This window comes from Ochotona curzoniae, unplaced genomic scaffold (genome assembly GCF_017591425.1).
Source record: "Ochotona curzoniae isolate NIBS_2020 unplaced genomic scaffold, NIBS_Ocur_1.0 contig_3622, whole genome shotgun sequence".
NCBI classification, from domain to species: Eukaryota; Metazoa; Chordata; class Mammalia; order Lagomorpha; family Ochotonidae; genus Ochotona; species Ochotona curzoniae.
In genome coordinates this window covers 4,272,381-4,299,104 of record NW_024465926.1, presented here as the reverse complement: position 1 = coordinate 4,299,104, position 26,724 = coordinate 4,272,381, and the positions used below count along the sequence as shown (strand labels likewise).

The following is a 26,724-nucleotide window of genomic DNA, read 5'->3' as shown; positions in this document are numbered from 1 at the left end:
TCGCCCCGGTAGCGCGGCCCGCGGCCCCCGCCCGCAGACGCCCTCGCCGGACGGACGCGCGGACCCTCGCGCCGTCCCCACGCGCGGCGGCGCGGGGCCCCCCGAGACACGCCCGCCCTCGGCCCTCCCCCTGCCCGCTCCTCCTCCTCCTCCTCCTCCCCGCGCGCCGCCCGCCGAGCCCGGTCCAGCGCGGCGAGCATGCACCCGACGAGCTAGGAGGAAGCCGGCAGCCCCGCAGGAAGCGCCGAGCGCCGGCCCAGCCCGCCGGACGCGCCGCCCCCCGCCTCCCGTCCGCGGGCAGCGCCCCCTCCCCTGCGGGCGCCCCCAGCCCCACACCCCCCCACCTTCCCGGGGGGTGGGGGGGTGCGGGCCGCCGGGTCCGGGGGGGCCCCCCGCCGCCCCTCAAGCCCAGGAGCAGTCGCCCCCCGTCCCTCCTCCTCGCCGTCCCCGGCCCGGCGCGGCCATGGATCTGACGAGCAGCTCGGGCGGCGGCGGCGGCGGCGACCCCCGGCAGATCGAGGAGACCAAGCCGCTGCTGGGGGGCGACGTGTCGGCCCCCGAGGGCACGAAGATGGGCGCCGTGCCGTGCCGCCGGGCCCTGCTGCTGTGCAACGGGATGAGGTACAAACTGCTGCAGGAGGGCGACATCCAGGTCTGTGTCATCCGGCACCCGCGGACCTTTCTCAGCAAGATCCTCACCTCGAAATTCCTGAGGCGCTGGGAGCCGCACCACCTAACGCTGGCCGACAACAGCCTGGCGTCCGCCACGGTGAGTCGCCTGCGCCGCCCCGAGGGGCCGGGGCGTCCTCCCGCGGCTGCCCCCCGTGCTGCACCTGGGGCCGGGGAAGGGGACAGGGGCTGGGGTTTGAACCCTGAAACCCAGCCTGGGCGAGACCCCCCCACCCCCACCACACACACACACACACACACACACACACACACACACACACACACACACACCTTCCGCGCCCCGCCCCGCCACCCCAGGGTCTTGGATGTTGGGGCCCAGCCCAAAGTGGGGCTGGGTGTTTGGGGGACCTCGTTAGCCCCTTCGTGCCCCGCCAGCTCTTGCATCTCTGTGAGATCCATGACCCGGGCCTGGTCCCTGAGGGCGGTAGGGGGTTCCCTTTTGGGTAGCCCACGGGCTGTCAGAATCCGAGCTACAAGGGGGGGAGGGGATAAAAAAAAAACCAGGAAAACAAGCAAACAAAAAAATCCAAACCTTAGAATCCCCCTCGCCCCCCAGCATTTCCAGAAGCCGGGTTCTTTTTTTTATTCTTTCCCCGTCCTTTATTCTCCCCTCCTGCCTTGGCTGGCAGAGGCTGGCTGGCAGGCGAAACTGGGTGCCTCCTGTTTAGAAGATCTCAGTGGCACATTGGGGACGGGGTTGCAAGTGGGGGGGGTTGCCCTCTCCGGTAGGGCCCGGGTCCCCGAATGTCGGTGGCCAGCGTGTGAATGTGTGCCATACGTGTGTTTTGCTGCTGGAGGCTTCGTGTTGTTGTTGTGATTGTTTGACTGTATGGCCCGGACTAGGTCAGCTGGCAGAGGTGGAGACGGAAACCATTGATCGGCTGCTGAAACCCAGCCCGCAAATGGTGGCCTTCTTTTCTCGTGGAGAGACAAGCTATGGTGGGGTCGAGGCGAGTGGGGGTGGCGGGCAGGAGCCTGAAGGGGATGCTTTGTGTTTTCAAACAAGGACAGTTGCAAATACCGCAGCTCTGGCTGGGGTTAGAGGGGCTTGGGCCTGAGTCTCCCAGTGGGGTCCCCTCCTCCTGAGGGGCAAATCTTCCTGGGAGTGATCGCCACCTTGCCTCCTCCCCCCTCCCCTCCCACCGCCATCCTGTTTACTAAGCACAGTGGGAGGGGGCAGGCAGAATCTACCGCCTGCCCACACCTGTGCCAAGAAAACCCAGCCAGGAAACAGGGTGTCGCTTCCACGGCATGACACAAGTGTGTCGTGCGTGTAGACCTTTCGCCGGCATCCATGTTCCTTTGGCCGTGTGTCACAGGCCGTGACACATGCTGCAAGGAATGGGGAGGGGGGAAAAGTTCCCAGAAGGATCCTTCTCCTGGCTCCAGCCTCCTAGAGGCACCTGAGGGCTCCGGATCGTGAATTCTGAACCCCCGTCTCCCGTTGCCTCGGCGCCTGTATCTACAGGGACTTCCTCGCTCTGGGAGCTGGCTGGCCCTGCTGCCAGGAGGCGGCCCAGTCCCGGTTCAGGCTGCTGCACATTCTGAAACCTGAGCGAGCCACAAGCCTCCGTGTCAGGCTTTTCTACTGGGTGGATTTGCCTGCTCCGCCCCAGCGAGGACCTGGGAATTGTAGGGTTCTGGAGCCCCCAGATCTGTTTTCAGAATTCCTACCTAGCTGGGAGTGGGGGGAATGGCCTTTTTCTCTGTCGCCCCTCAAATGAGGGGCAGTGGGGGCAGGGGAGAATGGCTGGAATGGCCTCTCTCAAAAGGACAGGTTGGCCTCTGCCCCTACTGGGAGGAATCCAGAGGGCTCTGCCACTCCTCTGTCCCTTTCAGAGAGGTCAGGGGCCCCTGACTTTGCCCTCTGATTGCTTGAGAGGTGTGTCTGGTGGGGAGAAAAGGAGGGAGGGAGGTCAAGGCCAGCGTGTGCTGGCTCCTTAAAAGGTTGGAGAGGCACTGGTCCCCTGGCTCCAGCTCACCTTGCTCATACTGTAGCGCGGGCCTCTGCTAGAAGACCTGGGAGGACCAGTATTGACACTGAGGGTTGTCCATGGAACAAGATTTGTTTTAGCAGAGGGCCTTAGGGAATGTGCAAGGAGGAACCTTGAAGAACCACTTGGGCTGGGGGTGTCCCCATGTGTATTGCTCCTGGGTAGGGGACAGCATACCCCAGGGCTGGCATGCTGCAGGTGGGGTAGCCCAGGTCAGGCCCAGCTGGAGCTGTGGCCTCTGGGTCAGAGATGGGGTTCGGTCTGCCACCCAGGACCTGTCCAGTTATGAACCACCTGGTGAGTGTCCAGGCTCCCAGGAGGCAGGGGAGCCCCCAGGGGTTTCCCTGAGGCCTGGGCATTATGTAATCTGTCTGCATTTTATAGTGCGGCCCAGGCACCCTGCTGAGAAATACTAGCTTGAAAGAAACAAAGGTGCATCAAGTGCACTGTCCCTGGGCCCAGCCTCCGGCTGCCCACGTGTCTAAGCTGCTTTGTATAGGGTCATAGCCTTCTGTGAAATGTATGTGGTCCATATTTTAAGTCAACTCGAAACCATCTGGTAATTATCCAGTTAACTGTGCTGGCTTTAGGAATAAGACCCAGAGTGATTGATCTGGATTCAAACCAGTAAACAAACCAAATACACTCTTTGGCCCAAACGCTCTGCAGAGTCTGTCTACACTGATCCAATTAACTGAAGCATGTGCGAGGAAGACCAGGCTTCCAGAACAAGCTGCATCCAGCTGGGCTGCCAGCCTCGGGTGGGGGGTGAGGGGCTCCCAGGCCTGCCAGGCAGGGGGCTGCAGCTGGGTCCCTCACTCTGATCTCTTGCAAGCAGGGATCCAGGGCTGTGGGGACTGACTACTCTGAGGGGTCTGGGCCACTGCCTGGCCTGGCTGCAAACTTTGCCCTCTGTGGGAGCTGCCCTGTGCCTTGTCTCTGAGCCGGTTACTGATTAAATCCTTGCAGAGCCAACAGCATGCTTCCCATGGCTGGTGAGAGCCAGGTTCGATGCACCCTGTGCTTGGAGACTTTGGATCCAGAAAGCTGGTAAACAAAGAAGGAAGCTGTGTGGTGGAACAGAGATGGGGAGGCTTGGGCCCCCTCCCTGGGCCTGAGGACCAGAGCTTGTGGGGGAGGGGCGTGCCTGCCCAGGCTGTGGCCTGGGGGTGGTGTCTTGTTCCCCTTTTGCATCCGGACTTCCCGGTCCTGGGCCTCCCCAGGGCCCTTGGTGTGTGTCTGTAGGCCGCGGCAGGGCGGCAGGGCGGCAGGGATCGTAGCCTTGTAGCCAGCAGCCAGGGGCTCTGCATCAGCATCCTGTTCGTCAAGAGCAGAATCCATTTTGCTGTTCTTGTCGTCATCCCTGGGCTGAATTTGATCACCTGCTCGACATGTTTGCCCGCTGGCGCGGGGCTTTGTCTGTGGGCTTTGTCTCCTCTGCATCAAGGAAGTACAGGCAAGCTGCTCACCTTTGCTTCTATCTGCCTGTTGTTCAAATGTGTCGCACCATATCTCAGAATGGCGCTTTCTTCATGTGCCAGGTAGGGACCAGGTGACAGTAACGTTCCTCCTTACATGGCTCATTGTTGCGTTTTCACTCCTCTGTTGCCTGCTGGGACTGTTCCCAGGCCTCTGGTCGGGAGTCAGGAAGAAGCCCCCTGGCCGCTTACAGGTCCCTTCCGCCTCTGGGCTTCTGAATGTACTGAGTACCACCGTGTGCCATGTGCATAGCTGAGTCCCACATCCGCTTGGTGTGAGAATTCAAATGTGTGTCCTCCTGAGGAACCCGCGTCCCACGGGAACTCACCAGTGTGTGCAAGCATGCATGCGTCTTCATGCTGTTTCATTTTTTGCCATCTCTCCCTTCCCCCACCTGTGCGTTGGGTTTCTTTGATGGTTTTTTGTGGCAGCGAACTGAGAACTGTTTTCTCCCAATGCCGTTTGCCTTGAGAACCTTTGGGAGTCCTTATTGAGTTTGTTCCTTAGATAGCTCGTGTGATTGGAGATGGTGGGGGGCAGAGGTAGAGGGAGACAGCGTCCCAGTCCTGGTAACAGTTTGTACGGCCAGCGTGTAAGTGCCTCCAAGGAGGGAGTGTGTGTTGCTGTTGCCCTCGGCCTCGTGCAGCCAAGGTGTCCCTCCTGGATCCAGAAGACTGATGCCAATCCAGGTACAAGGTGGCACGCAATGTTCCACTAGCACATCTCTCCCAGCTGACCTGGGAGGTGGCATTGCTGCTGGCCGGCTCTTCTCTCCCAGGTGCTCCTTGGTACCTCACGTGACGGATGGGAAAAGGTGTTTCCAGGATGCTGGCTCAGGCAAGGCCTGGTAGTTCCCTTGTCCTGAAGATGGAGCTGTCCCAGGACACCTCCTGGCTGGCTTTGGGACAGTAGCTTGGCCTCCTCTCCAAGCCAGCTAGGACTAGACACTTAGGAGGCCCGCCTGGTGTTTTGTCTGAATTGACATTTTCCATGGCTTGGTTGTGCCTTTGATTAAGGGATTAAGGGAGATTAAGGGAGGCAGCCTGGTGGAGGGTGTCCACCAGGGGGGTATGGGGTCTGGATTCTGAGCCTGCAGCTTCTTGCTGTGTAACTTGTGATATGTGGCTTTCCCTTTCTGGGCTGTCCCAGGCAGTTTAGGAACAGTTCTCCAGGGGGCATGGTCTAGTTTCTTAAGCAAGGAAAAGGCTCTTTTTAAAAACTGGCAGCAACCGTGTACCTGTGAGAGGTTGTGGGAGGTAGGTAGAAGGGCTTCTTTGTGACTCTGTGTCCCCAAGACGTTGTGCTCTGCTCTCTGGAGGCCAGAATTGGTACCTGTTTTGTTTCTGATGACCTGAAGTATTTTATTTAGGAAACACGCATACACACACAAAGATGAGCTCCTGTTTGCTGGTCACTCCTCATTTTTATGCAGTGGCCAGGCTGGAGAAGGGCTGAAATGGATACCTGGGGATTCAGTGGTCGTGTTCCACTTGGGGAAGGGGTCCTTTGGCCTTAGGCTCCATTACTGCTTTCTAGGGACTGGAGTCAGGGCCAGAGCTGCCTGTTGAGGCCAGCACTGTGGTACAGCACGTGGTGTCTTAACCGACAGCTGCTAGGTAAAATGCCCACCCCTCTTGCCCGTTTCCTGTGTCGCCTCCCTGTGTCCCCACAGTTCCACAGTGTTGGGATTCACTGGACAGCGTATTTTGGAGTTTTTCACTGCTGCGTAGTGTTTCTTTTTTGAGGGTCAGCCATCCCCTGTTGGTGGACTTTAGCTTAGTTCCAGTCATTTCTTTCAGAAAACACTTTCCATTTGTATTCTGTGTGGTTGCTTTTACTTGAGATTTTTTTTTTTCTCCTTGGGAGGCAGGAAGGCCTAACAGCCTGGAGCTGTGCTTTGATCCTGGTGGATGTCACTGTCCCTGGTGGCTTCAGATGGATTCACTGCTCCTTGCAGGAGGGCCACTCAAAGACAAGCCACCTTGTGTCCCAGGTTGAGGTTCTCCATGAGTGCCCCTAGGCTGCTGCTCAACGCTGGCTGCAGGTGAGGCGCCCTGTGTGTGCAGGAGGCATGGGGGAGGCAGTGTACTTTTTGAAAGGGAGCTGCTTTCCCATTAGCAAGGTGCTAACAGAATGCGAGCGTGTGTATGTGTGTATGGGATGCCTGAGGCGCAGATAGAGGCACCCAGGTGTGGAGAAAGTTGCTTCTGGTGCTGAAGTTTGGTCTCATCTTCCAGACTGTATCTTGACCTTCATCATGTATGGGACATTTGTATGAATGTCTGTAGTGGGCCGTGAGGTGAAGGAAGGAGGATACAGTGGGCCCAGCCAGGGCTGTAGCACACACACAGACTTTGAATCCACCAGGTAAGCCTGGCCCCTGTACCTGCAGGGTCCCAGTGCTGATCTGCTGACCTTGGGCAGATCATCTGCCCTCTGTCCTTATCAGCAAAGTGAGGATTACAGGGACTTCATTTCAACATTGATGTCAAAGTTAAGGGAGGCAACAGCAGGGAGTTCACTCCATGTCTGTCTTCTTCCTGCAGATAAATATCCCTATTCTAGGTGCTTAGGAGAAAGCAGGGTTCTGCCCTTGTATGTTGGTGGTGGCGGCATGTAACACACGGTGAAAAACTCAGCAAGCAAATACAAAAGCTGGCCATTAGGGCCATCGTGGAGACAGCAGGCAGTGGGCAGGTAGGCACCTGTTGGCGGTCTGGGAGGAGAGCACGTAGTTTGGAGGTGTGATGTGTGCCAAGATCCTGAGGCTGCATGGCCAGCACCAGTACGCTGCAGATTGGCGCACACTCCCTGGTGTCCCCGCAACCCCAACTGTTTTGAGTTCCTGAGTAGCTCCTTGACTAGACACATCCATTCCAGTGCTTCTGCTGTGTGCTTTCTTCTTTTTAAAATTAATTAACTTGAAATGTAGAGCTTCAGAAAAACAGGGAGAAACGGGGGTTCTGGTGGTGGTGTCTTCCATCCACTGGTTTACTTCCCAGGTAGCTGCCAATAGCCAGAGTTGGTCCTCCATGTGGATGGCAGGGGCTCAAGGACTTGGGCCATCCTGTGAAGCTTTCTCAGGCTATCTATTAGCAGGAAATTAGAATGGAAGTGGAATAGCTAGGACACACACTGGCAACCATCTGGTATGTTGGTGCCACAGGCAGCAGTTTTACCTGCTATACCTAAGTGCCGGTTGGCTGGCTTGCCTGCCTTCCTGACCTTGCTTCCTTCCCTCCCCCCAGCCCTATTTCATCCAAATAAAGAGGGAAGTGTTGTAGCAGTGCCTCAGAGTGCCTTAGTGCCCAGGCCCGGCTCACTTTGTTCCTTGAATCAGATTCACCTCCCCCTCTGATGGAGGGGAAGCATGTTGTCCAAAAACCTCTGCCTCTGACCCCTGCCTCCAAACAGCATCCTTGGTGTTTTGCAGAAGTGATGGGGCCCAGCTGAACTTGGCAGGGTGGGAGGCTGTTCCTGGAGGGAAGTTGAATTCTGAGCTGGATTCTCCAGTCCCAGGCAGAGGAATACAGTGGAGTCAGGCAGGGGAGGGAGACTTCCCCAGGGCCAGGCTGGCTGGGTCCAGCTCAGGTGTGGAGGGGCAGCAACAATGGGGCTCGAGTTAGGCCCCTTAGCGAAGCTGAGCAGCTAGATAGAGCGGCTCATGGTCTGGGTAAATCCAGGCATGGCTTGCATGGCTTCCCTGCCTCCTCTCCTCCTCTTTAAGTCTCGGTGCAGCACAGGTGAGTCTCTATTGCCATGTGCACAGGTGGGGGCAGCATGGGAACGTGCAGCCACGGGTCTGAAGGGTCTGCGTGTTTGTGTGTGTTGGCCCTGGCAGGCCAGCTGGTGGGTAGCCTCATGTGTAGTGCTGTTTACTTCTTACGTCATGGTCCAGTTGGAGGCTCTGGAGCATTTGGCCCCATTTGGTCGCATGGGTACCAGACTTCTTGGTACTGTGTTAATGGCCTTGCCCTGTAGGTTCTCCACAGGGGCTGGGCATGGGGAAAGAGGTTAATTGGAGTAGGACGCTCAACTGGGCACTGTGTGGGTCAGGCCTTGCTGGTGACCACTGGACTGGGAAATGTGGTTCAGGTATGTATGGCTAGGGGCTTGAGGAGGCTATGCAGATAATGTTACTGCCACTGCTGGGTGATGGGAGCCTTGAGCTCCTCAAAGTGCTGGTTGCAGAGCTGTGTCCCTAGAAAGGAAATTTAAAGCATACGGCCTCTGCTTCCTTGCACTGAGCTTGGTGGCAGGAAGCTAGGGTTGTTGTGGCAGGTGTGAAGGTAGGAAGCGAAGTGGCTCTTCGTGGTTGTGCTTTTTATTGTACATCTGCACAAGCACAGTGCTTGTTTGAGTCTGAGAGCAGTCCTGGGGGAGTGGGAATTATTATTTCCACATATAATGACCAGTCAGGAGGGAGGTCGTGCGGTTGAGAGTCAAGAGCCAGGTGTAAAACCCGCGTTTGTGTGTGGATATACATGGATGTGTGTGTCTGATGGACGTGCAGCCTTTTCTCTGCCTCCTGCAGAAACGTCTTAGTTGAAAATGAGTGGGCTTGTCTGGTGGGTGTTTGCAAATGTTGTTGTGTGCACTTGCCAGGTAACTTCAGGGAATAGGTGTCAAAAAGTGAATGCCAAGTGTTTGATAAGGAGAAATCTCAGCTACTGAAGTTGCAGATTGAATACCACATAGTCTTTGTGCAAAGCAAGTGCTCCCAAGTAGTACACTGGCAAGGCAGACGTAATGTCCCCTGCCCAGGGGCTCACAGTGACTAATACGACACCCCGTGGAGCAGAGTCCATGTTCTCAGAGAGGCACGCTGTTCGGGGAAGGGTACATGCCAACTCCTGGGGTGGGTGGTTTCAGGAGCCCTGGGTTGAGAGGCACCTCTGGGTGCGTGGAGACCAGATTGAAATGAATGGGGGTGGGGAACTAGAGACCATAGTAGCTGCAGTGTGCTGGGGAGATGTCCCATGGTTCTCGAGTGGTGGGCACTCCAAGAACATGTAGGAGCTAACCGCAGTGGAAGGAGTGTTCCCTGGAGCCTTCCCCAGGGGCCCTCAGCTCAGGGAGGGTCATGGGCAGCTTCTGATGAGGTGTGTGGCAGTTGAATTTGCAGTGACCGAAGTGTGGTCGGCCAACTAGGAACCCAGGGAAACTGCTCTATTGGGTCAGCCCAGGGAGTGCCTCTGTGAGCCAGGCTGCTTGCACTGACCATCACAGCAACCTGGAAAGGCGCGGTCAGTTCCTGCGTCTGTGGGGCAGCTGAGGCAGTGCCTCTCCACAGACATCCCCAGGTGTCCTTCTGGAAGGGAAGGGGTACACGGGAGGAAAGTGCCTTCAGCTCTCCTGCCATTCCTTGTTGCCCTCCTGCCACTCTGGCCTTCACCTATCCCAGGTGCTGCCCAATGGAAGCGGAGCAAGTGTCATGTGCACCTGACATACTGCCCAGCCCTGGGTGATACTGTGGCTACTACCACACTGCAGCTACTGTAGCCAGCCTCGGGATGGCCACAGGCCCAGGGATTCCTGGCCTGTCACCATGGCTCATGAAGAATGACGGGACGGTGCCAGGCCACCCTGGGCCAGCCCTGGGAGCTCAAATGGGCTCTCCACTGCAGCCTGGCTGCCCTCTGCTTTGAGCCCCAGCACCCAGGCCACTACTCTTCAGCCAGCCCTTCCTTGGGGTTGAGGCCCGACACTGCCCGAGGGGGTCAGAGGATGGCTAGGCATCTGTAGGTGATGCCCATTGGTGCCATGTTTATGTCTGTAGCAAGTTCATTGCCCGCAGACATGGGGGGTGGTAGGGCCTGGGCTGCCTGTTGGAAAGGGAAACAACAACTTGTTGACATCTGTCACTGCGGCTGGTTGATGTTTCGTGACCCTGTGACTGAGGCTAGCTGCAGGGGTGGGCAGTGCCAGAGATAGCTGATGGGCCTTGAGGATCCCTGTGATGCCAGAGTACACCCAGAGGCTGAGTGTGTGCTTGTCCAATGTGGCACTGAGGTGACTGTGGGATAGTAGTGGCCCTGTCTCCAGCTGTTTGTGAACCCGAGATGTGTTCCTGCATTAACCCTCATGGCAGTCACATGAGGCAGGAGGGAAAAGACTAGGACTTTGTGGTTACCCAGTTGAGTGTAGATGGCTTGAATCTAGGGCCTCTGGTAGCCCTGGGGGCTCCACAGCAACACTGGCAGCAATGGCTGAGTCCCAGGTGAGGTGCTTATACTGAATCTGTTGTATATGCCAGGTTCCACATGGAGCCCTTGCCGGGTGAAGCTGTTGCACCATTTTGCACATGAGCAAATTTAGGCCTGAAGACTGTTGCCACTTAGCCCAGCTTGTAAGGGGGAAACTTCAAGTAGAACCCGGGCTCTCTGGCCCCAGAGCATAACTGCATTGTGTGAGTGGTAAGCAGGGTTAAAGCTCGACAGCAGATTGTCAGAAAGGCCAAGAGTAGCCAGGGTGCCCAGGGCTGGCTCTGAGCCAATGGAAGGGTTTCGTGCCAGCAGGAGCACGTGGGCAGAGCAGGAGGGCTTGCCCTGGGAGGAGTGGGTCCCCCAGCTCCAAGGACCCCCGCTGTTGGGGTTTGGCCTCCTCCTGCACACTTGTGGATTTGCTCCTGCCTTACCCTTCCTTGATCGTGGCATGATTGCCTGGTCCTCTGGGAACCTCAGTTTCCCCACCTGAGATGACCTGACCCCGAGAGACTGCTCTGGCAGCTACCCGGAGCGTGAAGTCCAAAGTCCACTGGTGTCCAGCGCTAGCCACAGCCCTTCCCAGCCTCTGAGCTTTGGCAACCTGTTGCTGCCTGCTTGGAGCACCTGCCTCTGCCATGGGGGCCTTCGAGATCTGCCTTTCTCCACTGGTGTGTGTGTGTGTGAGGGGAGGGGGTTTGTCCGTCCACATCTGCACGTAACAAAAAACAAGGCACACTTAATTACACTGGAATGGCAATGCTCTGTCTCGTAAAAGGGAAAATGTTTTTCCAGAATCCCACCACCCAGAAGTCACCCGTGGTATCCCACTGGGGTGGAGCTGTCTCCACTAGCGCCCCGACACCCACGTCCACCACTGTAGCAGTGGGTTGAGGCATCGTGCTGTGTCCATCAGCGAATCACCTTCCTGAGTGTGATGCATGGCTGAGCAGTTATCACACTTTTCTTCCAGGTGCTTAGCCTTGATGCTTGATGTTGTTTGTTTGTAAGGAAGGAGAGAAGGAGAGAGATATTTTAATCTCCAGTTTGTTTCCCAAATGCATTAGTTGGAGCTGGGCAAGACTAACCAGGAGTCAAGAAATCAGTCCAGTGCCCCACTTGTGTGACAGGGACCCAAGTACCTGAGCCATCACCTGCTGTCTCTTGGGACGCATATTGGCAGGAAGCTGGAACTAGGAGTGGAGCCAAGGCTCAAGCCCTGAACACTCCATTGAGGATACAGTGTCCTAATCTCTGCTATGCCAAACTCGGGCCCTGTCAGTACTCAGGGTCATAGGTTGTCACCATGGTTGCCCTCAGTGCTGAAAATATTAGGAATCACCTCTCCTGTCCAGATGCACCCATTCTGTGTTGGCCACCCCCTCTCCTTCCCCACACCCTTTTCAGCTCTAATTCTCTGCTTGGGTGGAGCCAGCTTATGTTTCCACTTACAAGTGACAGCATGCCCTATTTGTTCTATGTCTGACTTATTTCATGTGACATGGTATCCTCTGTTTCTCTTTTTACTAATCAATTTATTATTCTAAAGATTTATTTTTATTAGGAAGGCAGATTTACAGAGAGGAGACAGAAAGATCTTTCATCTGTTGGCTCACTCACCAAGTGGCTATGATGGCCAGAGCTGAGCTGATCCAAGGCCAGGAGCTTCTTCCAGATTTCCCATGCGGGTGCAGGGTCCCAAGGGTTTGGACCATCCTCTGCTGCTTTCCCAGTCCACAAACAGGGAGCTGGAAGGGAAGTGGAGCAGCCAGGACACAAACTGGTGCTCGTATGGAATCCTGTTGGTTGCAAGGTAAGGAGTTCAGCCATTGTGCCATTATGCCAGGCCCAATTTATTTTATTTTTAATGTTGTTTATGTGGCTGAGGATGCATGCCCATGTGGACCACTGATTAAGGTGGGGAGAATCGATTTATGGGGCGGACAGTTGCTTCCAATTATTTTTCCTTCCTGTACATGGGGGAGTAGGGAGAGAAGAAGAGAGTGCTGCTCCCGGCAGCCTAACTGCCTCAGAACCTAGGGATGGGGGATGGCAACTTGATGTCATCCTAGGATCCCCAATGTGGAATATATTCCAAGGGTACTGCTTAAGTGGTTTCAGTAGTTCTGAGATACTCTTGATTTCGTTGTTCCAAGGTGAGGAAATCCTTCCAAGTTCCATTGGCTGATATTGTCCACCTTAAAGTATCTACTCATCTAGATACTTTTGTTAAAGCTTGGCCAGGAGAGTTGTCCAATTTGTTTCGTCCTCCATGCTGTGACATGGTACTAGGCATTGAGCTGACTGCCATGGCCCATGTGTGCATCTGGGCATGCTGTCCACTGCACAGGCATCAGCAGCCAAGGAGGCCTAGTTCTTATATATATGCATTCCAAGGTTAGACCGCAGATCCTAGGGTTTTCTCTGTGGTTGGAGTTTTGAGCCCAGTAGTCCAGTTGAGGGGGTCCCCAAAGAAACTTCACTTGAGGTGACCCCAGACCCGACTCCTGTGTGTGCCAACTAGTGTGGGATCCAACATATCAGCCTGCATACACTGGTGGTGGCAGTCACATGATCAGTTCTGTCCCCAGCCCTATCTTGTATGCAAACCAGTGAATGTTGTGGCTCATCCTAACCCTGCTCACCACACGCTGAGTCCTCACACATGTCAGTGGGAACTTTAGCCTGGTCGGGGTGATTTCCAATAACCCCCAGCAGGTCCACTCCCAACCCCAGTTCCTGTGTATGCCAGTATATGCCGCAGACAGATCTGGTCTTGTCCCTGTACAAACCAGTGGGTGCTGAAGCTTAGTTCAGCCTCATGTCCCCTGGTTCCATTCATCTTGCTGCAAATGAGATACTTTCATTTCTTTTTTTAATGGCTGAATCATATTTCACTGTGGACATTTGGGTCATTCTTGATCATTTTGACACTCTACTCTTGAGCCCAAGGACCTTGCTTACCAACAGTACATGGTTCTGCGCTGCAGCTGTGCAACCTGGGTTTCAGTCCTGGCTCCACAGTTACAAGCTGGATAAGTGGTAGCTCAGCCTCTCTGAGCCTCCATTTTGCTCATCTACAAAATGGGACAACAGGATGACCTCCCAGCAGTACCCTGAAGACTTACCTGTTCACCTCCAGGTTGATTCCACATCCAAGTCATTGTTTGAGGTAGAACTCTGCTGCTCCTTGCAGTAGTGTGTCCCCAACCTGGACCCACGGGATGCTGATACATTGTTCCCCACAATTTTGACAACCAAGAATGTTGTGGAGACGTTGCCACATGTCTCTTTGGGGCTCACACCACTCCTGGTTGACAACCACTTTCTTATTTCATTTCATCAATTCCACCCAGTGGGGTCCCATTCTCTGGAGCAGGCTGCCCCGCCTGGCTGTGACCCACAGTTACTGTGTTTGCCCTGGCCCTGGGCGGAGTCATGAGAACTGGGCAGGGACGGGGCTTCAGGGCTCCTGGGCCCTGGACCTGGCACAAGGTGGAGCCCAAAGTGAGGTGTGCCCTAGATACTGGGACTTCCTTCTGACCAGGTTGTTAGTACTGCCCTGCCCTTCCTCCCCTCCCCCCCAACCTTTGATCCCTCCCTGCTGTCCCTGCCTTCACCCTGATGACTCAGGACTTCTGAGATATGGGATGGTGAACAAGGGAATTGCATCATGCCAATAACAAAAAGAGTGAGCGTTGGAAAGTTGTGGTGGAGGCACGGTGGGTTTGAAACCTGCCTCTTGCCTCGTGTCTGAGTTGCAGCAGGGTTTGGGGTGAGGGTTGAGGAGTTGGATGGGAAGGGAGTGGGGGTGGAGAGGGTTGTTAGGATTCTGGACTCTTTGGAGGCCCGAGTTCCCCAAGTCTGTGTGTGGAGTTTCTCTGCCATTAGGAGCCAATTCAATTCTAGTCAGGTTCTGAGGAGGAAAGTACTGCAGCTGAGTGTGGGTTCTGCGGGCAGGGCCATGAGGAGTTGCTAAAAGGCATGATCAGGGGCTCTGCTTGGGTCCCTGGGGTAAGCGGGCTCCCATTGGGTGGACACAGACCTTGCAGGGGTCATGGCTAGACCAGTCAGGCAAGGCTCCCAACTCTGGCCTTGCTGCTGCCTTGTTCCTCCGAGTATCCACCCTGACAATCCAGACATGCTAGCTCTCAGGGCCCTACCTGCAGAGAGCTCCGGGCCCCCAGTCTAGCCTGAGAGCCCCTGTTTTGTGGATCCTTGCTAGAGAGAGGCAGAGGCGTCACGGCTCCTGACTGCTTGCGACAGGCCTTCTCTAACGGGGCACATGTGTCGGCCAAGGGTGCGAACCAGACTGCTTTGGGCCAGGATGGTACGGGTTAGGCTGTGGGACCCGTGGTGTGGTCCAGCTCTTTCCTGAGAATAAAGGAGACAACAGAGGAAGTGCGTAGCAGAGTATGACGAACTCCACAAAGTTCATGGAAAATGAAATGAAAGAGAAGTCGATTGTGGGCAGAAACATTTTGAAATAATGTATAATATGCTTTACATAATACACATTTCCTATAGGCTTTTTGAAGACCCCCTTCATTATGGTTAGAGGTTTCAAAATTTCTTGTTCCAAGATAAAGCCGTCTCAGAGTACGTGCCCAGTGAGTGTTGGCTCCCATCATTGGTATGGCTGCCAGCCTGCCTTGTTGCCCTCCCTAGTGGATTGTGAACTTGGAGGATTGTGCTTCCTGCAGGATTGTGAACTTGGAGGTAGGGGTTGGGACTGTCAGCCCTGGCTGGTCCTGAATGAATTGGTGGAGCTCTCCGGAGGGAACTCCCAGGGCACACGAAGTCGCAGTTTTCTTGGAAATCCCCACCCTGGCTGGTGACCTTGCCCTGCAAAGAGGCTCCTGTAATCCTGTGCTGTGACCCCGTGCTGTGACCTTTGGCCCTAGGAATCTGGAAGTGGCCTCCAGCTGCTGCTCTGTCTCCAGCCCTCACTCCTGCAGATGGAAACTGGCCACTTGGGAGGATTAGGATGTTATTGGTGATTTTCACTTCAGCTTTCGGCAACAGTGCCTGGGAAACAAGATTTTGAGCTCAGAAAATATGATTTAAAAACAGAATTGAAAGTTGCTTTTGTTTTCTAAATGATATTGCCACTGACACTCACTGTAGAGTTACTCAGTTGCCTTGGTCTGAGTGGGCTGGTGGGGCGCCCTGCCCCAGCCCCCCGGATGCCAGTTGCTTCCCTGCTCCCCGTCTCATCTTTGCCTCCCACTCTGGTCTGTAATGCCCTGAGCACCTGCCTGACCCGTAGGACACAGAGGCTCTGCGAAGCTCAGTGTCTCGTCCTCTGTCACTAGCAGTCAGCAGTCCACAGAGCCTCATAGGAGGCAGGCCTGGCTCCCCTGGTGCCCAGCATTAGCACGTGTCCTGTCTCCTCCTTTCCTGTGTTTGCCCTAGACGCCCCACCCTCTGAGCTGTGCGGCTTTGTGAGCAGGTGTTAGAGCCCCCAGGCCCGGGTGGGCCCCTGTGGAGGGCCTGGAGGCGGGAGGAGAGTGGCAGGGCGGTGGCACTCAGCACATCCCCTATCCTGTCACCCAGGTTTCTGGGACAGCTGCCCCCACCCTACCACCGTCCTGGTCCAGAGATAGACTGAGCAGTTGTCCTGTTGGGCCCAAGGCAGCCGTGTGTCCCATGTCCCAGGAAAAGTTGCCCAGTTGGTCATCCTAGGTAGAAAAACTGTCTCCTGTGCTTCCTCTGTCCTCCACCCACACCTCGATATAATTGACCTTCTGTTGGAATTTCCTCAAATTACACCATTTTGTGTCTGCTGGCTCCTTTCTCCCGGGCCTGGACTGATCCGCCAGGAGCACAGCGGGGATGGCATGGTTGGCTGAGAACCCGCCTTCCCTGTGCGTGGAGACCCAGTGGGCGTGGTACTGAGCCTGGGGCAGAGGGACCGCTCCTGTGCCGCCTCCACTGCTGCGAGTGGTCGCCTGTGCTTGCCGCTGAGCCTCTGGCGTCTTGTCACTTTGGGTGGGTGTGACACGCCTGTGCAGACTTCCTTGAGTGAAGGGCTTAGCAGGGGCAGGTCTTTTGCCAAGGCCCAGAATGGGCACGAGGCCTGGCGAGGATCTGCATGCAGATGGAACTCCCGCTGAGGCTCGCACACTCACGAGGAGGCATCTCACAGCCAGGACGCAGCTCATGGCCTGGATGTTCAAGATCGGGGGAATTGCTGGGCATGCAGGCAGGGGGTCTGACGTCATCTACTTCCTCTCATGTGGCAGGGTTGTGTGCATGGAGTGTGTGGGACCAGCTGGGCGGCCAGTTTTGTCTTATCCAAATTCAGCCACGGTCATGGTTGGAAAATGTTTGTCTCATTTTCCTTTTCCGTTTGTTCCTCCCCCCTTTTTGTTTTCATAATTAAATTCAGAGGCGTCCAGAGTTGAGGAGAACATGCAGGTCGTGGTGCTTTGGGAGGTAAATATGTGATACACGTGCCGCTATCCTTATTGCCTGGTCTGTGGTAGACATTGCTAATCAATCCGGGAAAATCAGTCTTCCCCATGAGACAGCCACCGCTAATCAATGATTGGCTTGCAATCTAATACCTGTTTGTCGTTCACGAGGTCATCTAGCATCTCCCACTCAGGCGTTAGGAACCCAAGTCCAGGAGCAGTGAAATGACCCTCAAGAGAGATTCTCGGTGCGTGGCCTTGCACACGCCAGGGCGCATGACCTGAAGAAATGACTTGAGGTTACAAAGCTGGCATCTAAAAAGAATGTGGCGAGGAAGACAGGACCTGGGTTTGGAATAGCCATGTGTAGATCGGGGGTCATGCCCCTGTGCTTCCTCCTGCAGCTCTCAGCTTGGCCAGGTCACATGACTGTGGAACTGGACATTGCAATCCCCAGTAGCAGAATCCTGAGGAATGGATGTTTGACGTGTTCACTGCACGTTCAGATACCCCCTGAGCGTTGAGTGTGAGCAGCGTGCATGTAGAAGCAGGCTGTATAGAGCCTGTCCTCCTGGGACTCTGCCACCCAGGGCTCATTTCTGCCCAGAGGTCGGTGGAATGGTCACGTCATCATCCTCATTGAACTCTCCTGCTGCATGCCTGTGTGTGCCTCACCTGGCATGTCTTGGGAGAGGATGTCTTTTTTCTTTGGTTCCTGGTCTCCTTTCTGTCCTCTTGTCATGGTGGGTGGTCCTTGAGTCTGCTTCTTGGTGGCAGAAAGAAGAATTGACAAGCGACCTAGGACACTGTTCTAAACTTGGACCTTTGTGAGTGACAGCCTGAAAATCCGCTGGAAGGAGAGGTGACTTTGAAACGGCCTGAGCCACTGGATGCAAAACTAGGTTATAGAAGGGGGTCTGGGGAGCCACCCCCCATGCCTCCCATGTCTTCCTCTGCCAGGAGCAGGGAAGAGTCTTTGGCATGCAAATGACCATGGAGATGAGCAAAACTTGGATTAGCTAGGCGAGTTCCAGGCTTTCATTCGGACTGCCTGGCCAGCCCTATGGCCCAGGGAGTAGAGTTTGTCTGCATAGCCTTTTCTGTACTTGCTGGAGCTGTGTTTAGTCTTGGCTATGATGAAATATTTTTTCTTGTATCCTAGTCTGGACTTTCAAGGTTGATGCTTTCTACCCCTCTGATGCTTGCTTTAGGAAATGGACAGACTCTCCCCTCTTCCCTAGGGCCAGTGCATCTGCGAAGATGCTGTGTGGCCATGTGTTGGTCCCTCCTGTAGGCCAGACAGTGGCTCACCGCTCAGTCCAGCACCCGGCATGATCTGGGGCTGCCCCACCTCTGTCACCTGTCAAGCAAAAGGACAGGGTGGTTGCTGACTCTTGATGGACAAGGAATGAAGAAGGATAAGTGTGACAAAGTATGCCTGAAAGCATTTACATGAGGCAGTCGGCGTTGCATCTGAACTCTTGGAATGCCACTCAGGGCCATGGACCTGTGTCGTGTCATGGATGGAGGGCATGGCGAGGGTGTGGTATTGGCTATGGTGAGTCTGTTGGGAAGACTGCGTGGCAAATGCAAACGAAGTAAGCTGAATGTCTTGTGGCTGGGGGATGCTGCACACAGTTTGAAAGCCCCAAACATCATTTTTCCTGGGTTCCCTGCCACTCTGTGGGGCCTACTGGGTATCTTTATAGAGGCCCATGATTTCCTCATTGTCTTTGTATGTTCAGTATGTAAAAGACTAAAGGGAACAAGATTTGCTTGCCATTAATTTTTGCATTTGCATCTTCTTGTATTATTAATTTTTTTAGAGATTAATTTATTTTAAAACTTATTTGAAGGGCAGAGTCACAGAGTGGAGAGACAGAGAGCGAGACATCTTTCATCTGCTGGTTCACTCCCCAGGTGGCTGAAATGACCAGGGCTGGGCCAGGCTGATCCTCTTCTTTTGAATCTCCGCACAGTGTGCAGGGGCTCAGCCATCCTCTGCTGCTTTCCCAGGGGCACCAGCAGGGAGCTGCATCAGACGTGGAATGGCCAGGATTTGAACTGGTGCTCCTATGGAATGCTGGTGTTGTAGGTAGAGGCTTAGCCTGCTATGGTACAGTGGTGGTCCCTGAGGATTCTATAGTAAAAGAAAAAAAAAAAAAAAAGAAAAGAAAGAAAGCTGACCTTTGCTTTGTGGCTGCCTCTTTATTCCACCACCTTTATCACATTGGCCCTCAGGGTGTGCCGGGCTGGGTGCTACCACCACAGGCTGGACTTTACCTGCTTGAGCAGCTGGTGTGTGTGTGCCAGGTGCTGCGTGGGCACTTCATCGAAGCAGCCTCCCGGCAGATCCTGGGAGGCCCTGGCCTTCTGCCACCTGCCCATGGGCACTACAGCTCCAGTGCCAGTCTGGGTCTGGCTTCTTCTGGTGTCTTTATGTTCTCACCCTCGTAAACTTCCACTCAGGAGGAGATGAAGCGGATAGCCCAGGATGGTTCTGCTTCTGTTCTCAGCCCCCAACCTACCTGCTGAGCTTGGGCATGGCCAGGATTGCCCGAGTCCTAAGTGTGTCACCAGCCAGGGTGCTGTTGGCTTGCCACTGCCACTGAGACTCCATGCACCTGATCTTTGGCCTGGCTGGGGCGGAAGCGAGTGGGGGTGCTGAGAAGGCGGGCTTGTCGTTGGTCTCCATGTTTCACAGGTGAGACTGCACGGCTGCCAGCGACAGGTGTGCATAGGTGTGACAACAAGGCCTTTACCTGAAGGTTGGCTTCCTGTGCTGGGGATCTGTGTCGGCCAGTGCCCTCCCCAAATCAGCTCAGACACCGAGGAGACAGAAGTCCAGGCTGGCTGTGGAGTGGCTGCTCAGCTGCTGGGGCCCAGGGTCTAGGTTGTTGCTTTGGTGTTGATATTTGAGGCAACTGAGACACAGGGAAAGAAGCCATCCCAGTTAGTACACTGGCCCTCCTGTGGGTGTGGCTTTCTCACTAGATCTGCATACGGGTGCCGGAGAGCTTTGGTCTGGGAAGATGGAACATCTAGTTCTTGCATTCACTTGTTCATTCACGTTGGCATTTGTGGTTCTGGAGATTTTTCTTATGTTTTTGTGTTTTAAAGTGTGCATAGCGTAATGCTTGCTTTAATCATCTGTGAGTGTACAGTTCCATGGCATTGAATCAGTTTGGGGTTGTATAACCCTTGCATTGCCACTGTCTGTACCCTCAATATTTTTTCATTCTACTTCCTTCCCAGGTGCGTTAGCGGGGAGTATGATTAGAAGTGGAGCAGCTCATAAGGGATGCTGCGTCCAAACCCACTGTGCTCCAACACCGGCCCCGATACCTGAAGTCTTTGCGTTGTCCACAGCCTAAACTGTGTACCCACCAAACAGTCCCCTTGTGCCCTGACAGCTGCTCTCTGACTTTGTGTCTCTGTTTGCCTGTTCCAGGTGCCTCGTGTAAATAGTTGCACAGGACTTGTCCTTCTCTCTCTGGGCTTGTGTCACGTAGCTTGGTGTTCTCAAATTGCACCCACTCTGGAGCATGTGGCACAGTTGTCTGGCTTTAACCTGAATTGTATTCTCCTGCGTGTTTGTAAATCACATTCTTGGAAAAAATATTACTTGAAAGGCAGTCTGACAGAGTAAAAGGGCAAGAGAGAGAAAGAGAGCGAGCTAGAGATGCAGCTATCTCTCCTTCTGTTGATTCACTTCCCCGGATACCTGCAGTAGCCAGGGTTAGGCCAGGCTGAGACCGGGAACCCGGGACTCTAACAGCGGCTCCCATGTGGGTGGCCTTCATTATTGCCTCCTAGGTGCATTAGTGATAAGTTGGGTCGAAAGTGTGGAACAGCCAAGACTCATGCCAGCACTTGAGCATGGGCTGCGGGTGTCCCAAACTTCAGCTCAATCTACTGTGCTGTAGTGCTCACCCTAGCACCTCCTTCCATGTGTGCGTGCCTTGTTTCCAGGGAACTTCGGCTCTTTTAGGTTAATGCCACCAGGAACAGGGGTTGAAATGCCTGCCCTAAGCAAATTAGAATATACACTTTACTTAGGAATGGATCCTGCCCCCGCCCCTCCAAGCCCATTACTGAAATAGCCTGGGCTTTTTGTAGATTCGTTAGACCTCACAGACAGAATGTGAGGACAGAGGCTTATAGAATGACAGTGGCAGAGCTGGTGATGCATGTTTTGTAGGGTGCTCCTTTGCTTGCGCAGGCTTCCTTGCATCCAGGATTTTGTTGTGTGTGTCAGGTCCCTGGTGGTGAAGGTTGGAGCTTCATTTACAAGTAGGAAGACCTCAACCAGAGGCACTGGGGTGGTGGGAGGCATTGCTGCTGAGCTCTGGATTTGTGTCACCCTGACTCTGCGCTGTGCTCCCGCTTCTGACTGCTCTGGGCTGCTTTGCTTGTCCTCTTGTCCCGGGGCCTTTCCCCTGGCTGACCATACAGGTCCCAAGAAGGCCATTTAGCATAGTTCTCTGCTATCATCAGCATGCTGTAAATATTTGTTGAGTGAGTAAATTGATGGAATGAATGAGTGAATGAATGATCAGCTGTGTGTTGCAGGGTCCTTCCTGAACTGACCAGTGTGCCCAGCGCCTACAGCAGGCTCCATATTGGAGGTGGCTGGACTGGGCGGCCGAGAGTACTGGTGTTCCTCACTGCAGAGGCTGAGTTTGGGAAGCAGGCTTCAGCTGCAGGTCCTGGCGGTGAATTCCCTCCATTGACAGGCATCTGCTGCGAGCCTCCAGGGAGTCGGTGCATGGCTGGGGCTGGGCTATGTGTGAGCACTCTCTATTCCAGGTGGGGTGAGGTTGCTGGCACAAAGCAGCGTGGTGATGGCAGAGAACAGCTTGTGTGATGGCAGGAGATGTATCGTAGCCCTTTTCCTTTCCTTCTTCTCTGTTCTTTGGTTTTTCCTTCTGTTTAACAAGAGCAAAAGTAATCCAATAGTCTGTTTTCTGGATTGGTTAGAGACCAGGGCTGTTCAGTTCCTGGGTTCGAATCCTAGCCCCACCACTTCCTAGTGATGATCTGGGCAGTGGTCCTGAGCTTTGGCAAGGCCCAGTGTTCTTACCAGTAATTAGCTGTGAGTATGAATGTCTGTCCTGGGGTTAATGAGCGATGTAGATGGCATGGGAGCACTTAGCTCCCCACCCTGCATTTCCCTTCTGACAGTGTTAGCTGCTATTGTTCCTACACCATAGTTACCCGCCAGTATGGAGCAAAGCCTGAGGGTTGCATGGTTTTAAAGTCACAAAACCAGCAGCCCAGGCTGCCTAGAGAGGGTCAAGTGGTGGCATGTGCTTCCCCAGGATGCTTTGCTGCATGGAATTTGATGTCTGGCTTGATTGCAGCTGCTGCTGCCTCCCTGTATCTGAAAAGCTCGAGTCAGTCCTTGAGGCTGGTCCAGGAGGCCTGTGGCAATGAGGCTTCCTCCCTCTTGTGCTTTCCTTTTGGGCTGATTCTTCTGGTTTGATGATGGGCATGAATAGAACATGCAGCAGAGTAAGTGTGCGGTGGCCCCTGTACACTGCCTGTCATGTGCACTCAGTTGAGTGATTCCTGGAGCCCAAGCAGTAAGCCCTGGTCACCCTGGTCACCAGGCAGTAGCCCAGGGTGCCCCTCCCCATCTGCCCAGCCTGTGCAGGTCCAGCCCCAGGGTGAGACTTGGACGTGCACCTGTTTCCTGGCCCTGCCACTCGGGAGCACCAGGGCCAATCCCTCAGCCTCTGCAGTTTGTTAATATGTGGTGGCTTATTACTGTGCAGCTTCTGCCAGGCACCCCCTTTCTCAACAATAAGCCTCCCATGGAGTGTCTCACCTCCCCGTAGGCACACCAAGAGGTGATGGGAGGGCTCTCCCTACCCCCAAATGCCTTTTCCCTCCATGTCCAATCCTGGAAAAAGAAAGATTTGGTTGTTTACTTTTCATAACCTCCTCCTTTTTGCTTCCTCTTTTACATGTGGGCTGTGACCTCAGTGAATGAGACTGTGCTAGAGCCGTCCCCCGTGGACTGGGGACAGAGTGTGGAGAGGCAGGTTGCCACCCGGTTTCTGCCCGTGAAGTGCCAGTGCACTTCTGCTCCTTGCTCACACCAGGACCGTGTCCTGGAAGCAAGGCACAAGCTCAGCAAGGCCTGCTTTCCCAGCCATTTCACATGAGCATGGGCCTGGGCAGGCGCTTTGGCTTTGGGAGCCTCTGTTCCTTACTGGCAAAGAAGAGGCCAAGATGGAGCTTCCTGCCCAAGAAGAGATGGGAGCGAAGTGTAGAGACACACAAGACCTTTAGTTAAAGCCTGCACCTGCTGCGTCTCCCTGTGTGCTTGTTCTGAAGCACAGACTTACAGGGCACATGCTGGGTCGCAGGTGCTGTGCTAAGGTTTGAGGATACAAAGGTCATCCAGAAACACTTGAGTCCGTGTCCCATGTGATTCCAGCAGCAAGAAGGGTGGCTCTCAGCAGGAGCAAATTATGAGGTGCCCTAAGAGAAAGCTGCTGATCCTGGCACCATTGACAGGGTCAGCTGGAGAAGCTGAGAAGTGCCTTCTGGGCTGAGTGGCGTTGGCACAGCCTGGGAGAATAGGACCCCTTGGCTTCCAAGCCTGGAGGGGGTGAGGCTGGGGTGGAGCTGGAGCTGCAGAGGGTAATTCCTGGGAGTGGACCTGCTGCTGGCCTCAGGGCTTTGGACTTAACATGGGAAGTGAGTCCCTGGAATGCTTCTGAACTGTTTGTTCTGCCCTATTCAGTCCCCTTTTCTTCTCTTTAAAAAAGTTTTACTTGAAAGGCAGAGTTACAGAGAGAGAGAGGGGCATCTTCCATTTGTTGGTTCACCCTCAAGATGGCCACAACAGCTGGGACTGGGTCAGGTCAAAGCTAGGAGGCTAGAATTCCTTCCAGGTCTCCCATGTGGGTTCAGCGGCCCAAGTACGTGGACCACCTTTTACGGTTGTCCCAGGTGTATTTTGCAGGGGACTGGATTAGAAGGAGAGCAGCCAGGTCTGGAAGTGGCACCCATATAGGATGCCAGCACCAGAGGCACTGGTTTTATATTCTGTGCCACAGCACTGCACCTGCCATTCCCACCTCAACTTTGAAAATCATGAGTCCAAGCTGGGAGAGTTATCTAGGGCCTGAGTGCCTGAGAAGGCTGCACTGGTAGTGAGGGGAATCGGTGACTTGTCAGTGGAGGAATAGCCTCCCCCCTTCTCCCTGTGAGCTTGGTGGCCCTGGAGGTCATTCTGGCCTAGAAGCTTCTAGGCCCATAGTAGTGGAAAGCACTGTGTGGGTCTGGGAACAGGAGGGTAGTCCTGGGCTGGGGCTCTGAGCAATGAGCTGGAAGTCCTACCCCAGGCCCTGCCACCTGCCCACTGTGTGACCTTGGGCAAGTGACATCATCCTCAGAGCCTTTGCTTCTGGTTAGCACAGTGGGCGGGCAGTGGTGTTCCTGCGTGGGCTTCTGGGACGGGCTCTGTGAGGTCATGCACGTCCAGTGTGGATGCAGAGAAAGTGCACCAGCGCAAGAAAGAGGGCCCTTGTTATTACTGCTGTCACCATCCTCACCACAATTACAGAGGGGACCTGCCCTGGCCAGGGAAGGGAGTGGCCAGAGAGGGCCTTCCAGGTGACATCCGGCCTCGGAATCAGACTTTCCTAATTTCAGGCTCCGCCAATTTCTAGCTGCGTATTCCATGGGCAAGTTACTGAGATGAAATTGAGCGTGTTATGTACAGCCCGGTTGCCCTAGTTACTCGGCCTGGGAAATGGGATGATAATGTTCAACTCCCAGATTGCTCTGGGGATGTGGAGCTGCCAGGTCAAGTTTCCTGTTAGAGGGATATTTCCTGAAGGCCCTTGGCCCCTCCTGTCTGTGTGCTGACCCTGGCCTCCAGGCAGCAGGCGAGAAGCAGGCCAGGGTTTCTACCCAGGCTTCCTTCAGCCTCTGCCGGGAGCCTGGCCTGGCCCTGATCACCGGGCACTGTGCTGTGTTATCTTATACAGAGATCGCGAGCAGGGGAAGGACAAACCACTTCCTCCACAGCCTTCATATTTATCAGGCACCGCTTTTGACAGCTTCAGCTCAGAGAAAGTTTTGAGAAAAAGAGGGCTGCAAGCATTGTATAGGTAAAGCGACCCCCAGCCTCTGCTGCTTCCACGGACAGAGGTGCCTGCGACAAGTGAGAAAGGGACCTGGGGCTTGAAAGTGGCCATCCCCACGCGGCAGGTGCTTCTGAGGGAGGCGGGGCTTCCGGGCGCCTGCCTGGGGTCTGTTCCTGTGAGCTGGCTTTTGCACATGGAGGCTACATTGAGAGGGGTGTTTCAGTGCTGGATGCCACAGTAGCTTTCTTTTCTCCCTGCGTTGTCTGGAGAAAGTGCTAAGGTGGAGGCCAGAGGAGGGCCCATTTCCCCTCCCCCTGGCCAGCCTACCAGGCCTCCACAGAGGATGAGGGGTCTTGGGAGGTATTGACTGTGCCTGGGAAATTGAGATTTTTGTAAATGAAAAAATGGTTAAATGCAGTTCCTACAGTGTTACCTAATGGATTGGAACTAAACAGCTTCTGCCCAGAGGCTGTCTTTCTGCCATGGCTGGGTCTCTTACAGTCAGTACAGAACCCCTTTCATCCAGAGAAGGGGATGTGGAGGCTGCTACGTGTACATGCACACACAAATGTGTGCACACACAGTCTTCACAGACATCCAGGTGCATGTTCACACACATGGGCACATAGGTGCATGCGGCATGTACCTGTGCACTCACAGTGCCAGCAGGTGCACATGCAGAAGCATAACCCTACCCATGTGCACATACAGTTATCTGCACATACCCTTCTGCAATGCACATATGTGCATGGATACACAGTAGCCACACATGTATGCACACACATGCATCACAGAGCATATTTGCCTTCACCTCTGCGTACACCTATGTGCTTGTGTGGCTATAAATGCCATCTCTGACATTGTGCTCGTTGCAGTCATATTTATAAAGTGCGTGTATGACTTCGGGCAGGCTTTGTAGCTCTGTGCCTCAGTTTCCTCATCTGTACAGTGGGATCAGGAGCAGTGTTTATAGCGTGGACTGTACTAGGAACTAACGGACAAGGAGAACAGAATGAGCACAGGATGAGGCTCAGAAGCCAGCATTCCTCACAGTGCCTCGTTGGGCCACCTTCTGGTGCTACCCTGGTGTGGTGGTGGTTTGGCCCTTCTCTGCTGTGGTTGTCTGGGGTTGAGTAGGTGGTGAACTCAAGCTGAAGTTGATTGAGCACTGATGAGCAGCAGCCCCAGGCCCCCACATGCTGCCCTCACGGGGGTTGGGGAGGCCACTAGCCAGGTAGTGCTACGATGATAGTGGCTGTGAAGTGGTGGAGAGAGACAATATTGGGGACAGACCCTGGAGAGTGTGGTTAAGCAGGCACCCTGGGAGCAGGCTCATCCTGGGAGGGACGTTTCTGGCAATGAGCATGGCAAGTGCAAGGGCCCTGGGGCCGGACCTGCATGGGGACTGATTGTGGCAGCCACGGCCAGCTGGATTCCGCACCTGGTGCTCTCTCTTGTCCCAGTGGAGGTCATTGCTGTGCAGTGGCTGCCCAGTGAGCCTTTGAGGGGCTGGTGTGTTGTGCTGCTTGCCTTGAACCATGGCGAGGCCAGCCCCTTTGTCTTGGCTCTAAGGGTCCCAGGCTCCATGGCTCTCTCTGCTCTGTGTTCTTGGGGTGCTGATCTGTAAAGCGGGTGTGTGTTTTTGGGAGCCCTCGGCCACGCCCCCGCCCTGCTCCCCCTACATCCTTGGCAGAGCTGGCTGTGGGCTCCCTGCACACTGGTTTCTGCAGGACATGAGCTGGCTGCGGCTGTCCCTGACGTGTCCTCGTTCTTGTTTGCCATGGGAGGGCGTGGAGGTGCATTCCTCCACAGTGAGTGACACAGAGTGGGCAGGGGG

At 54.7% G+C, this 26,724-nt stretch overlaps 1 protein-coding gene across 1 annotated transcript in view; it reads left to right on the top strand.

Moving 5' to 3' along the window:
- The first annotated feature begins 362 nt into the window (after positions 1-362).
- Positions 363-26,724, top strand: part of LOC121157883 (c-Maf inducing protein) — a 184,094-nt gene continuing 157,732 nt past the window's right edge. The window contains exon 1 of the mRNA XM_040982314.1: positions 363-769. Within this exon, the coding sequence (XP_040838248.1) occupies positions 464-769 (306 nt within the window). The 5' untranslated portion in view covers positions 363-463. The remainder of the gene's footprint in view (positions 770-26,724) is intronic.